This window comes from Siniperca chuatsi, linkage group LG14 (genome assembly GCF_020085105.1).
Source record: "Siniperca chuatsi isolate FFG_IHB_CAS linkage group LG14, ASM2008510v1, whole genome shotgun sequence".
Classification (NCBI taxonomy): domain Eukaryota; kingdom Metazoa; phylum Chordata; class Actinopteri; order Centrarchiformes; family Sinipercidae; genus Siniperca; species Siniperca chuatsi.
In genome coordinates this window covers 10,469,893-10,485,012 of record NC_058055.1, presented here as the reverse complement: position 1 = coordinate 10,485,012, position 15,120 = coordinate 10,469,893, and the positions used below count along the sequence as shown (strand labels likewise).

Here is a 15,120-nt window from a genome sequence, read left to right as displayed (position 1 = left end):
GAACAAGTGAGGCTACTCAAGAGGTGTGCAGGCCTGCATGGTGACAGGATGTGCATTTAATTGGCATAAGCCTTTTTAGCAAATTGTAACAGTGGCAAAATTAGGTAGGATAAGAAAACGCCACAAAAATTGCAAACCATCCTCCTTTATGTTTTTCCCATTGGTTTTGTAATATATTTTATAATTAAGATTCCTAATCAATTCACCTCCTTGTAAAATCTAAACAATATGAAATTACTCATCAAACCTCTCTTCTCTCATCACTATGGGAATATCTAAAAAACAAAAAAACAAAACAAAAAAGCAGTGCTGAAGAGCCTTGCATTGACAGCTCTGAAACATCAGGCCCACACTTGTTTAACAAGCAGATTGGATTGGCACTGCAATCACAATAGCGAACTGCTATGAGGCTTAATGACCACAGGGGGCAGGAAATTAGTCCAGGGCAAGAAAGTGACAGTTGCCTCTCTCTTTATGAAACACTTTGAAACTGAAAATCATTGGAATTATTGTGTTGTTGCTTCTTTCTATCCTTTCTGTAGTTTTCTGGCTGATTATATGTGTTTATTTTAAGTATTTTTTTTTATTTAGGGAATTGAGCTCATTCTTCTGTTGCATCTTTAAGTTGAACTGAAAGACTTTGAATGTCACACTGAAATCTACCCCAACCATACACTAGAAATCGACTAACATATACAGTGTGAGGTGCGGGGCGAAGTCCAGACAGTTGCTGACAGAGCAAACATTTTTCCCACATATCTTTTTTTAATAATGCCCAGTGGCCATAGCTGTGATTTGTGCATGTATAGAGCTGACTGATCATCTTTACAGTCCATGGGAGAGAGGCTGCCTAGTGATAGGTGGGTTACTAATGCAAGGAAAGCTTTTCACATTAAAAAATGGCCCGCAACTATTGTCTGTTGATGCAAGGAACATTCTCTGTTTGATACATATAATGGGTTTCTAAAACATATATATTATATACAGATTATAATGTAAATGCATTGAGATTATTACCTTCCTGGAAGCAGGTTAGTTTTCTAGGATAATGCATTCCAGGTCACCTTATGGATCCACTACCAATACTTACTTACATACTAAGTTTTTTATGAGGACACTTTTGTGTGTACTGGACTTATCAGTATTATCCTGCTTCAACAAGCACATTTTGAAAAGGATACATTTTAATTAAAGACACAATTTCCAGTCCAGATATTTGCAGTCATGGACAGTTTCTCTATATGAACCCTAAGTGTGGGCTGAATCAGCTTGATTAGGGACAAAGATAAAGCAGCTTCCATGGCCATGGGTGTGCCTGGATATCCATTGTCCTTAAGTGGGAATAAAATAAATATTTTCATTTTCTGTCATAATGAAAAGGTTCTTGCACTGACATGGGTTGAGCATGTCTAGCCGTTGTACTCAAAAGGACTGTTGCCATGGTGCCATGGACATCAAAAGACAAATTCATGTCAGTCTGTCAGACACCATATATTTAATTTCTGCATATGGATTTGCCTCAGTCCGTGCACTAAAAACCAATGTGTGTAGTGAGGGTGTAATCAGTCTACCAGGGCTCCCAACTCTGCCTGCCAGCCTTGCACTGGACCTTTAGGTCAGTCCTTGTGGGTGGTGGGACCACATGTCTGCGCAGCGTGTCTGGGCTCACTCTTGGGATATGAGAGAGGAGACATTCGAAAGGTGCTGGGAGTGGAACTGCTTCCCCCGAAAAACTGAAAGGAACCAGTTGAGGTGGTTTAGGCATCTGATAAGGATGCAACTGGGAGGAGACCCTGGGGCAAATCCAGAACACAATCAGGGGATTACATATCCCATGTGACCTGGGAGCTCCTCGGGATCCCTCAGGAGGAGCTGGAGGACGTGGCTGAGGAGAGGCATGTCTGTGCTATACCTTGCTGCTGTTGCTTCAACCTGGACCCAGATCAGTTTACCACATTAAACATTTTTGGTGACAATTCACAAACCTGTCTCAATCTGGCTTTTTCAAAATGCTCTTTTTAGCTGTCATATCCATGCTTCAAGCACTATAGGCAGGGGAAGTCCACCCTGACTAGCTCTTAAGTATCCTTCAAAGAATCAGAGCTGCATCTTAATCCTGCCCTCTTTATAATAAGGGTCAGTATTGTCTATGCTTTCTGGATTCCTGGTGGCCCCTTCCGATCCCTATTTTCCAGTGCTTCGTTCCTCAGGACCTACTGCAGTGCCTGTCGAGTGCTGCGAGGACACTACCACCATGCCCAAATAATGCACAGCACTCCCACAGTTCTCTTCAAACAACCACTTCACTACATTATGGATATTTTACAAGCTCCACAGTCTTTCATGCTGTACTGGCATCCCTTGTCTTTCTTGGTAATGTACCTGTTTTATACATTTTTTGTCTTTTGTTGAGATATTTATGTAGCCATCATTTATTCATTTTCTGTTATTGTGTTGTAAGGTTGTATCGATATATGTCATCATTTATGTAAATGAATCAAACTAAAATGGCTCTTTGTTTCTTGCATACACCATAAATAGATTAGATTAGATTATATGAAACTTTAATGAACCCCAGGGGGAAAGTGGGTCATGGCAGCTGTAGAGAAGAGGATATACTGTAGGTAAGAGCAAACAGAAATGGCTGCTGAAGATACCAAAGGAAAATAACACAACAGGATATATAAAAATATGGTGGTTATAGTGATTATAGCATACTGAATAGTGACTATACTGCCAAGTGTATAACAAGCAAGAGATGCAGTCCTTCATTTAAAGGTGAGGTTTATAGATTTACAGCACAAAGGCAGTGTATGCAAAGTGTGCATCACTGCAGATGGAGGAAAGTGAGCACACATGACACATCTGTCAAAATATGCAAATGCATAGTGTGAATTATTCATATACTGATAATTTTACAGTTGGAGGTAATATAATTTATAGATGCAACTCGACCCAAAAATTCAGTTACATAACCAAATTTTCACCTATTATGATTCAAACCTGCACTTATTTGCTGCCCCGAAAGCATGCTTGGTGCTCCCTTTTCTGCAGGACTGGAGATTTCATGCAGAAATGGTCGGTTATGAGACACCTCTGGGTGTGCTTGAGGTGAGGGAGTCCCAGGCACAGAAGGAATGGTTTAGTTTCAGGTTATCACTTCATTAGGTGCATTTATACACTTTTCCACTAATCATCACAATGATTTCTCTCAATATCTCAATAATATCTTAATAAAAATGCCTCATGGAATCACCTTATTTGATTTCACAAATAAATATGTCTCATGTGAGTGCTCTGCTGAGTTTGAGAGGACCCACCCCCCTATACCTCCATCATAGAACACCTTGTGTCAATCAAACTCACACGCTCCACCCCTGTGCAACAAAATTCAGTGTCAGTGGACCTGTGTGTCCTGAATTTGGTCTATCAGGAAAACTGATACCCAGGTTGTATATTGGACCTGACCCGCCCCTGGTAAACTCTGCACCGACCAATATATATGTTTAGGGCAAATGCAGGGTTCTTGCGATGAGATTTGAAAGCAGCCTGACAGGAAGAACATCCTGTAAGACATAAATCAGGGAAAATGAGTTAAGGTGGTTCAGGTTCCTTCCACTTTCCCGTGATGCACTGCGCGATATGTGCAGTTTTGTACGATAATAAATCATTTAATTTATATAATGTTAATAAACATACATATTTACTGGAATGCTGCAGACATATGCAATTTAACCGACATGTAGTTTAAGCATTAACAGTTGGCTAGCAAAAATAGCCCAAGCGGAGAGCTCCGGAGGTTAATGTTACCGTTGTAACCCGTCACTTAGGCAACGACGAATGACGTGACTCGCGGGAGAATAAACGGTAAAAGAGCACCCAAACAACTCCGGACTGTGTTCCTGTTTATGGTTTCTACTGATATGTGTTGAACATGGAGAGAAATAACTTGGGAAAAGAAAGACTCATAGTACCCACTGATTTTACCTCACCAGCGGTTTCAAGTAAGTTGCTTGTTTTTGCTGCATTTTTTGTCGACATTTGGCTCGTAACTTCAAGCAAATATTGAGTTCCAGATAATGTTAGCTAACGTTAGCCTACAATATACCCTAACTTAATCTTAACACACCTACTTTCCTAGTCTGCATTTGTCAGATCCAGCGTTAGGAAGACGAGGTTGTATTTAGGGAAGGGAAGTTGTCATGTTTATCTTGGTAACTTTATTGAAAGCTCAGTGTAAAAAAAGCGCTACGTAGGAAACATCAGAAACATTAGACTAGTTAACGCATGCGCACACATGAACATTATTTTATGTTATGTAGGGAATATCCAGAAAGACCTGGTACCCCCATCGCATTTCGCATCAAGTGTCCAGTCTGCTGGAGCACACAGAGGCGCTCAAATTCCAGGGACACTGCCACCCATCTCCTGGATAAACCCAGGCCTAACATCAGTACCATCAGGGGATCCCAGTCCTGCCAATCCATGGCTCGCCATCACTCAGGCCCAACAGGAAATCTTGGAGCTGAGGAAGGAAAATCAGAGGATCATGATGTTACAAGGAGACAGCAGAGGAAGAGGAAGGATCCCTGTGGATCACCCATCAGACCTTAGGGCAAGGTATCCCACAATGTGTTTTATATGGTCAGAAATACCATTATTGTCTGTCAGTTAGGTGCCATATTGGGTACGTGAATAGCTCGTCTTCTTCAAACACAGATGTGCAGAGAGAAGTGAGCAGTGGTCCAGATGGGAGTCAGAGTGGCATCTGGAGGCAGAGAAGCATATGGCCGAAGCTGAGAGGTTGAAGGGGCAGGTGGAGGCCCTGAAGGACACTGCAGGGAGACATAGGGAAGAGATGAGAGACAGAGACATCACCCTAAACAGGTAGGAGATATGCTTATGTTGTTATGCAATCAAATAATTTCACGGTTGGGTCTGACATTCTCTACGTAACTAAACATTTCAGTAAATAATTTTTAACAAGCTTAACACAGCATAACCTTTGTACGACAGACAGAGCCATGAGTTGGAAGCAATGCGTGAAGAGCTATGTAAGGCTATGACTGAACTCAGCCAAATCAGAGAGGAGCTCACTCACAGCAGTGCACAGAAGGAGAAAATAAGCTCACAGGTAATGCTATTTACCAACAAAACATTTCATTTCGACACTGATGTTGACAAAGATCACCAAAGAGTTACTGGCATCAGTCTGTAGTCTGGTGTTTTTAGTATAGTCTTGTAGTCTTAATAATAGCTTATAGTCACCTGCCAGTTTTAATGTGCACATGTTTCACTATTATTAGTTTCATATATGAATATTCTTCTTTGTTTAACATTTTTGTTTCTTGCAGCATGAAAGACTAAAGGGAGAGTCTGGTGAGGAAATTACAAAGCTGAGGAGAGATGTAGAGAGGAGCAAAGAGGAAGCCCGGGAGCTTGCTCTGAAGGCTGAAATGGGCAGGTTACAGGCTGAGGAGGAGGCCAAACAGCAGACTCTTAGACTGTCAGAACAACTGGAGGAAATGCAGAAGAAGCAGGAGGTGGAGGTGTGTGGCAAATCTCTGCAAGGCAATTTAAACCATCATAAAGCTTGTACATACTGATTTGAGTGACTTAAGCGCAAGGCCCTGTATCCAAGAACCCATGTCAGTAGGCATCTGCTCTGCTGAGGTATCCCTGAGCAGAACACTGAGCATGTAGCACAGTGCTTTTCTGTAACTGACCCTTCACTCTGACCTTCCTCAGGAGGGAAGCAAGTGAAAGGAGAACTTCTCCTTGAGGATCAATAAGATATTGCATCACTATTTGTATGTGTCTTAAAATGTCCATTGTTTTACTTTCAGCTGCAGAAATTGAATGCTTCCCACTGTGCAGAGTTGGGTGCAGCAAGAAAAACAAATGGTGAACTACAGGACAGACTTCAATCAATGACCTCAGAAGTGCTGCAGCTAAAAAGCACTCTGATGGAGGTATTTACTGAGAGAGATGGGCTGAAAGAACATTTAAGGTACCACATTCAATCTAAAACTGAAGAGAGCTAAACATTTATAGCACTTTGTAGTCAGATTTACTGATTTTTATTTTTGGGATGGTGTTTATTTTTCAGCCAAATGGGACAAGCTTTTGAGACACAATCAGCAACACTGCACAGCCTCAGAAATTACATCGGCCAGCTTGCCCCAGAGAAAGGAGAGAAGGAACGATTAAATGACACTGTTGAGGTGAAGACAGTATAAACAGTATTGATTGCAATCAACCTACTGTAAAGTAATTGCATGGGGGGAAAAAACTTGTTCTTTTCAGCAGGTTAAAGAAAGAATTGTGGAGCAAATGAGTGTTAAATGTATGAATTAACATTCATATTATAATAATTAATCCTATTATGTATACTTTTTATTCTAATATCCATTTTGTAGAGGCTGAACAAAGAGAAAGCAGCTCTTCAGATGACTGCAGAGCTTTTGACAGTCAGGCTTAACTCTGTGAATGAGATACTCGCCCTCCAAGAACAGGAAATGGTGAAGAAGGTGAGTGTTTGTTCTTCACATAGCAATGCATGATACAAGCCTATGCTGATAACACATGCTGAGCAGTAGCACTGCTGCTTTCAGGCTGAGCCACTACTTTTCTTATGTAGACCAAGCATCTACCTATCATTGTATGTTGTTGGCTTTAGGCTGTAAAGTTTTCAAGCGTAGTCTTGTGTCAGAAGTCTGAAAAAAATAGTCTGAAGTGTGGATGCACTTCATGGATCTTGAAGACGCTCATCCCCACCATTTTCCAAAACAGACCACAGGGTTTAAGATTGATGATGGAACAGCTCCAGACAGGATGGCAAAGCCCTGCAGGAGTAATTCAGTTAGCTGAACACTTCACCAGAGGTGCTCTGTCCAAATGTGTATATACAATATGACTCTGCAGGGGACATATAAAACATTTTCTTCACTTTTGAATGCGTTTTTCTTACATCTGAAGGGCATTTTGGTTAGAATAAATGTCAACTTGCAGAAAGTTTGCCTGAGCTAGGTAATGGTCACAGTAAACAACTTATTATTTTGTTTTTGGTGGAGGTTAAATGGTTGTTGCGTGGTGATGCATTTGAGAGCAGAGACTGTTTTGAAAACTAATGGCGTGTTAATATAGTTGTGGGAAGAAAGGAAATAACACTCATCATTTAAAAAAAGCCTGAGCATATTTTGGAAAACATCAAGGCTAATTTGTAAGCAATAATTACCCACACTCATATGAAGCTTTTGCTGAAGTGGTGTGTGCATTTATCATACGTGTGTGTTTCAATAGACCTTGATAGATCCACTTGTGAAGAATGGATCTGAAGGCCTTCAAGTGCTTCAGCTCTGGAGAGAGAAGGTCTTCAAGTTATGTGTCCAGCTTCGCTCAAAGGACATTGAACTAAGAGGAGAGAAGGATAATCTTCTTTCAAAAGTATGAAAACCGTCATCTGTTAGTATACCACAGTACAATCACGCCCACTGTGTTTTGAAACTGTGTTTAAAGTGTGATATTGCATTGGTCTGTGTTTTAGGTCGGATCCATGCAGCAGCAGCTCCAGCAGGAGCAGCACCGGGCTTGTGTGCTCCAACACAGTCTAGATGACAGGATAGCTGAGCTGGACTTGGAGAGAGTGGAAAAGGAGGTTAGTACCAGAGCAAGTGATGTGATTTACGTGGCTGTCTGAAAATTTGATGATGCACAATAAATTTGGGGCTGCTTAGGTAAGTGATAAACGCTCGTACATTTGTACCAACGCACAGAATGCTGACTATATGAAAACTTTGCTAGGTTCCACAGCAGCTGGCCACGAAGACATTCTCAAAAGTGAGCATCACAGTAGATTTGTGTAAGATACTCTATTATATTGATATGTGTTTTTCTTCCCAGACATTGAAACAGGACTTGGTCCAGGCTCAGAAGGAAAACTCGCTGCTGAAGTCACAGAATCAAAAAGCAGAGGCTGAACTTAAAGCCCTTACAGAAGCAGTGCACAGGTAAAACAAATGTATCTGAATTAAAAAATGAGAGGTTTAGTTAATAAATTAGAAAAATGGAAGGAAAAAGCAAAACAATTGTTCTTGTCAGTGTTTCATTGCAGTTAATGCTGTATTTTCACACATTTTGGCTTCTCCTCACAGGTTCAGTCTGGCATTTGAAAGCAAGGTGGCAGAGGTGGATGCAGCCCAAACAAGGCTCAACACTTTCAACCAGAGGCTAACTTTCGCTAAAGGACGAGTGGAGACAGTCCAAGGTGTGATTATAATGGAGGTTAATTGTGCTGATTGCAGTGCTTCTTTGAATTGCATATGTCTGATAAAGAAAGTACATCACAATGTTTTTGTTTTTTCAGGTTTGACCATGAGGAGGGTTGCTCTGCAGAAAGTTCAGCAGGCCAGTAAACAGGAAGAACAGGCTGCTGACAGGTATTGAGGTATCATTTTTACATTATGAAAGCACCAACAATATTTAACCAACCTGGGGGCAGGAAAGCCTTTTTTCGTCTCATTTTACAGATAATTTCATCATCCACTGCATTAGAAAATAGCTCTCTAATCTAAGTACTCACATGAGACTAAATGCAAAGAATGTATAAATAGCAGCAGTGGTTTAATATCTGTTGGCGCTAACATCTGCAAAAACATTTTCCTTAAACACACACATACAGTATATTCAAATTCAGATATTGGTGAACGTGTGCTTTGGAAGAAGTTTTGTAATCAGGTGTCACATTATACCTGCAGCTAACTGCCAATTATGTTTTTCAATGAATTGATCACAATCATTTACTACATAATGGCAAAAATAATGGAGGTTGCGCTTATTCTGGAGCACAAAGTGATGTTTTAGAAGTGCTTAGTTACTCTGATCAACAGCCTCCAAATCCAAAATATTCTAATTTGAATATGAAATAAAGAAAATCAAGCCTCTCTTTACATTTTATAAACTGTAAAACTGCAGATGTTTTTGTGATTTAAAATGAATCATTACTGATAAGATTTTAAGTATTAATTTAATCCATCATCCCTTTCAGCACTAATTTGGAGAATTGGTAACCTAAGTCAGGGAATTGTTCTCGTAAGCTTGATGTTTACACTGTCCAAATAAAGACATTGCTTTACAAAATATGCAGAAAAAGAAAAAGTGGTCAAACATGAAAATAGTGCTGTTGCTTCTCTACCTCTCTGCTTGACTTTGTGCTCCTTTTATTTGCTCTGCCATCTTGTCTGTGTTGCCCTGCAGCATCACAAACCTCCAGACAGAGCTTAGATTGGTGTGTGAAGAGAGAGACAAGCTCACACAGGAGCTCAAAAGAACCCCGGAGCTCATTGAGAAAGCTCTGGCTGACCTAAAAGAACAGTGTGAGCATCCTTATAACTCACAACAGCTTTATTATAATACATTATCTTTTTATCTGTTGGGTATCCATGTTTTGGTAATGTATGTGTCTTGGTTTACCTTTTGTACATCCTCCTCAGATGAGAGCAAACTGAGGCAGCAGCAGCAGGAGCTGGAGCAGAGCTGGATGGAGGTCCGGCAGGCTGTAGCTGGCAGAGAGGAGGCCGAGCAGAGCCTGCAGCAGATCCAGGCCCAGCTGGAGGAGACCAAGGTTAACCTGGAGAAACTCCGCTCTGAGCTGCTCAGCCAGCAGGAGCACAGCAAACGTGGTGAGGCATTAGCTACCTTAAGCCGCATGACTGTTCTTCAGCCTTGAGTTATCCAGGGAAAGCAGACTGAGTGCTCCTGCTCTTTTTCAGAAATGCCCTTCGTCACTGTCTCCACATTCAACCTGGCCACTCCTGTCTGCTCAGTAGCTTCACTGGAGCAGTTGGGGATTAAGTGGCACGCTCAAGAGCACCTTGACTGTAGTTGTTCAGGGAGAGTTACTGAGTTTCCCTAATACATTTTTCTCAGTTGGTTCAAGGATTCAACCTGGCCACTTAGGAAACCTCTTAGCTTTAAATTTGCGTTAAAGGATAGGGTCATAATTTTTCAAGTCTATCTTAAAACAATAGTCAGGTGCCTATATGCACATTGAAACTGGGTTTGCTTGATGTAATAATTCCTCCTGGTCATTCGTTAGTTTAAATTTAAGTTTAAATTACAGTCCTTTTAATATAAAATTCCCTCTTTGTGTTTCCCTGGACAGTATTTCCCTGTTGAGTGCAGTGGAGGGATTGTAACAGACAGAGGGAATTTTGTACTAAAAGACTGCAGCTTTGGAAGATATTCGCTTGATTTGACTAATTTGTAGGGCTGAAGCCTCATATTAGATAAACCTTGGAATTTATTTTTGCACACAACAAGGACTGTGGATTTTGGCCCCCATCACTTACATTGAAATCGCTTTAGGAAGGGATCTCTTCAGGGCCAGTATGAACAGGAGGAATGATCACAGCAACCAATAATACATCTTTACATATGGGCATGTGATTATTGTTTTATGATAGACTTGAAAAAATGTGAACCAACCCCTTAACTGATTTTTGTTTTGGCCATTTTGGGGCAGAAACAAGAAACAAGAAACACTGACATATTGTCACCTTTTTAAGTTGATATGGCTAACTTGTTAGCAAACAGTTCCCTATTTACACATCCAGCAGTTACGCAGCAACATTATCATTCATTTGGAGTCGTGTTTGTGTTCACCTGAGGAATGTAATTCCAATGTTCACTCTCATTTTAGCTCTGTTTTACTTTCCACCTACTCCTGAGGGAAATATCTGACTCTTTAGCTGCTAAATGCTTCACTATTTTCACTAGCTAGTCGCTGACTGTGTTTGTCTGCCATTTGGTGCTGGACACGTAGCGTACAGTCTGTGTTTTAGAGCATTTTTTGCTGAAAATGGCTGCCTGCTGCGGCCGAACACAGTATTATGAGAGCAGCGAGAGTGAATGAAAACAGTAAAGTTAAAATTGAAAAAACAAAACCCAAAAAAAAAACAATGACCTGAAAGCTGATATGAAGCTGAGGGGTACTGTAAATTTGGGTAATAATTTTCTCTGTGGGTTTGTCACTATGAGTGACTCTTTCATATACATGTTGTCATGTGATTTATTGGTAATATAAACGGATTGATTATAGCAGCTTTAATGATGCAGACATCAAATCCACACTGGATTTAATTTCCTTTTAAATAACAGGTCTTAAATTGCTTCACTGTATATTCATCTGCCTTTACTGAAACAAAATCCACTAGCTATAATTTAAAAACTAAATAGAAGTGCTTTTTTCCCTGACCTTTAGGCTACTGCCACCTTGCTGTGTTGCAGTCCTGCGCTACCGGGGTTGCATCGTAATAATTAATGAATCTGGAATTGATTCAATCAGCTCCTTGTTTGTGGAGGTCTTGCTGTCTATGAACATTTGCTAACAAATGTAATAAAATCCAGTTTATCCCCTGAGGCACAAATACAGCATTAGACTGTCTCATTGTGTGAGATACTATATTGAGGAATGGTGCATTTGTTGTTCCCCTTCAGCCCTGCAGGAGAAAGTGTCTGAGATCAAGGGCCTCTGTGCTGAGAAGCTGAAAGAGATGGAGGTTCAAGTCAATACTGCCAGGAGAGATCACACCAAAGCAGGTAGCAGGATTAGCACCATGCTACCTCAGAAGGCTGAAGTCATAATGCAGACTGTAATTTAATGTGATTGGAATTGTTTACACAGCCTATAGCAACATTTCCCTGTGGCTTTTGATCTGTCTGTATTGTCTCTTGCAGTTATGACTTTGAGGCAGTTTGAGAGAGAGGCAGTGAGGAAACAGAATGAGATGAGAGGAACTCAACATTTGGGGAGCAAACACACAAAAAGGGAAGTCCAGAATAAACAGCTGAAGGAGACGGAGAAAGACAAAAAGCTACAGCTGGTAAGACTTTTTAAAGCAAAAGAAACTGACCTAATAGTTTCAAGATGGCCCAGTGATTACTGATCACTGGGCCATCTTGAAACTATTAGGTCAGTTTCAGGTGAAACTAGCTATTAACAGATACTCAGGCAGATTCCCTCCTGAGGGCAGGGCTTATGTAACTGAGATTAGCTTAAATTTCCAGTTCCCGTCCAATTTTTTCACAATTGAGAATGACTTCCGGATGGGAGCCGAAACGTCTTGATTCTGAAAACAGTGTCCAGATGACTACGACTGAAACCTTTTCTACGATAGAACACTCCTGGACGAATGAGGGATTACACCGTCTTATTGTGAAAAATTTGTTTCTGTCTTCATTTCTGTTGATGCAGAAATGAAGACTCCTATGACCTGAATCTGTTGCAGGCCACTGTTGCTGATAGAGGGCTGACGTATGAGTATACAACAGCTCTACAAAACTCTGCTCCCAGGGAACATCGAGAAAAGCCTTCAGAGAGGAGTCGCTCTGCTGGAGCAAAAGTCCAACTACCTGCAGACGGTACATAGTGTCCTCGTGCGTCAGACACTTTTTTTTTTTTTTACATTTACACAGACATGACTGATCTGACCAATGGCCTGTCTGTATCCTGTCAGAGAGACTCCGGTTTGTTTTGGAGGAGCTCCATACTCTCAGTGCTGCAGTGGTAAACAGCTCTGAGGACTCTGCGGAGGAGGAGAGGCAGAATGACAGCGTGGGACCATCCACAGGCAGTCCGCACAGCTGATACCTGATGGTGACTCACTGGAGCCAGTTAACACACCTTTTAAATTGTACAAAAGGTGGGCAGTGTTGATGCTTCAGGAGTCAAAAAAATACAGTCAGTGAGAAGAATTTGATTGAGCCAAACATCAGAAAACCATGCATGTCACATTGCTACTGGGTGTTTAAGAAGAATAATAGCTATCTAGTGCAGACACAGTATGTTTAAATTTAACACATTTAAATTGAAGTTTATAAAATTCTTCAACACATCTTCTGCATCTGTCTCCAAGATGACTTTTAATTACAGAGAATACTGGAAATGCCTTGATGGACAAAGTAGTTAACTCAATCAACATTTTGTGCTGTACAAATATGTATGTGTATATATGTGAAATCTACTCAAGCACTCCTCAGCCAAAGTGGTGTTTAAATGTTTATGTGAGTATCTAGAGTTTTAGTTTCAGAATAATCTGGTTTTTCATTCTCTTGCTTGGGGCTAAATCACCTCCCCAGTAAGACTGTTCCACACTTTCATTTCTTTTACTTACTTTAAATTTCCCTTAAAATTGGTCCCAGACTAGTTTGAATTGTGACCACTGAATCAATGAAACGCTTTAAAGTTTACGATCACACTTTGAAAAATGTTGTTGTGTGAAGATACATTCACAAAATGAACTATTTATATAATTTTTTTACTACAGATAAAATAATAGAATTGATGTTTATTAAAAAATAACTGGACAGATGGCGATAAATGCAAATATGTGACCAGATTTGTCAGTTTCAGTTAACTTTTTATCAGATAGCAAAGAGAAGCTGCCAGATAAAAATACAGCTGATGTACCTGTCCTGCTAGAAGTCTGTTCTGGTGACTCTGATTGCAGAAGTTTATGTGATGGTCCAAGTATTTCTTTGTTATGCAGGAACACGTCTTAATTTTCAGTGCCACCTAATAAAGTATTTTTATATTGCAATTCTGTGGCGTTGAGTGGTATTTTGGGAAATACTGATGAAGCAATTCATGATTTTATATCAATCTCAATTCAGTGCTCACTGCTAATTGTCAGTAGCAAGGTCAAAACCCATACAAAGAAGAGCAACTAACGTATGTTAGCAGTTTTTAAATAAGTTAGGTTAAAATTCTATTTTTTCATAAAAAAATAGATTATAAAAATACACAGGAGTTTGTCAGGTTTATAGTTGGCTGAGAATGTTGACTTTATTATGATAAAGCATGTTTGAATGTGATTGGTGCATCTGCCCTGTTTCTTTTTATATTACATAGGGACAATTGGGAAGGCCTATATGATTTCAGATTGGAAAAAATCAATATTTTCTATTTGAAGTTCCTTTTTATAGAGGTCAATTTTTAAATGCCTTTACAATCATAGGATGGATGATGATAAACATCATGATGAACCAGATAATTGTGCTATTTGTCACGTTGTCATGAGTGCTAATAAATTTTGCAGTAGTTCGAAGAGCCTCTAGGTAAAAACATCTCATGGAGAGAACTGAGGGAGAGCTGAGTGAAAATAAGTCTAGACTTTCCTATTCTATTTTCTGAAAGGATCAAAAAATCATTTACAAGGTTGCTGGAGAGGTGATTCATCATGACAAGCAGAGGGTGAATGCATCAAATTTAACTTTTTAAAAGAATAATATTGCTTATATCTGGTGCGTGAGAGTTTGCAAAACAGCACGAGAATATTTTCATTTGTATTGTATTGTATATTAAGCCTCTGATACAAAAATCAATAATGTCATCGATGACAGGAATTATGTATGGTTTAAACCTACATGGATCATGATGGATTATTTTAAAGGAATGTGCCAGCAAATTTAATATCCATCTTTCTATCAATCCATCTTTGACCATCTGTCTTTCTGTGTGATGTACTTTACATCACATTATACATTAACATCATACATTCATATCAATATCACTGTAATATTAATAATTGTGAGTCATGGTAGCCAATGTTCAAGTAGGCCCACTGCAAGAAAGAAAAAGAATTAAAAGCACATCATGTGTCCTCATGTGCAGTTCAAAACCAGCAGAGGGCGATGTTGTCAAAGGTGAGAGCAGCACATGCAGCGATTTCCAGTGCAGTTTCTTCATTGGAATATTATTGAAGACAGTGGCCTTTTAAATAGGCCAGTGAGTGAGGGTGGATATGAGCACATGTAGTCAAAAGTAATCTACTATCTATCCGTGCTCTTAAATCTTGAATCAATCTGAACAGGAAACATGTCTGGTGAAAAACTGTCAGGTTGAAGCAAAATCTTTGCTTTGTCCCATGAGTGTGGCAAAAATGATTGGTACAGCAGATTGATACAGCCTGAATAAATGCATTTATACATCTTCATTGCCTCAGCAGTGTGGAGAGAATTGCACAGCAGCCAGACAACGGCGTGGTTAACTGATGAATAATTTAGTAGAGCATCGCAATCCAGACAAGACATGAAATAAATGAGGGAATAAAAACCAGTCAA

General features: G+C 39.9%; 1 protein-coding gene across 2 annotated transcripts; it reads left to right on the top strand.

Annotated features, from left to right (window-relative positions):
* Nucleotides 1-3,637: 3,637 nt before the first annotated feature.
* On the top strand, nucleotides 3,638-13,598 carry cchcr1 (coiled-coil alpha-helical rod protein 1). 2 transcript variants are annotated; one of them, XR_006380784.1, is made up of 19 exons: nucleotides 3,638-4,004; nucleotides 4,323-4,620; nucleotides 4,720-4,887; nucleotides 5,017-5,134; nucleotides 5,355-5,549; nucleotides 5,847-6,010; nucleotides 6,110-6,224; nucleotides 6,420-6,530; nucleotides 7,303-7,446; nucleotides 7,547-7,657; nucleotides 7,903-8,009; nucleotides 8,154-8,266; nucleotides 8,366-8,438; nucleotides 9,256-9,374; nucleotides 9,492-9,680; nucleotides 11,497-11,598; nucleotides 11,737-11,882; nucleotides 12,254-12,420; nucleotides 12,516-12,531. XR_006380784.1 is itself a non-coding variant. In XM_044223685.1 (19 exons), exons 1-19 carry the CDS (start codon nucleotides 3,935-3,937, stop codon nucleotides 12,644-12,646), a joined length of 2,607 nt encoding a protein of 868 aa, XP_044079620.1. In that variant the 5' UTR covers nucleotides 3,640-3,934; the 3' UTR covers nucleotides 12,647-13,598. The 2 variants fall into 2 exon arrangements, 1 of the variants encoding a protein (XP_044079620.1); XM_044223685.1 differs by having other exon boundaries at nucleotides 3,640-4,004; nucleotides 12,288-12,420; nucleotides 12,516-13,598.
* The last annotated feature ends 1,522 nt before the right edge of the window (nucleotides 13,599-15,120 follow it).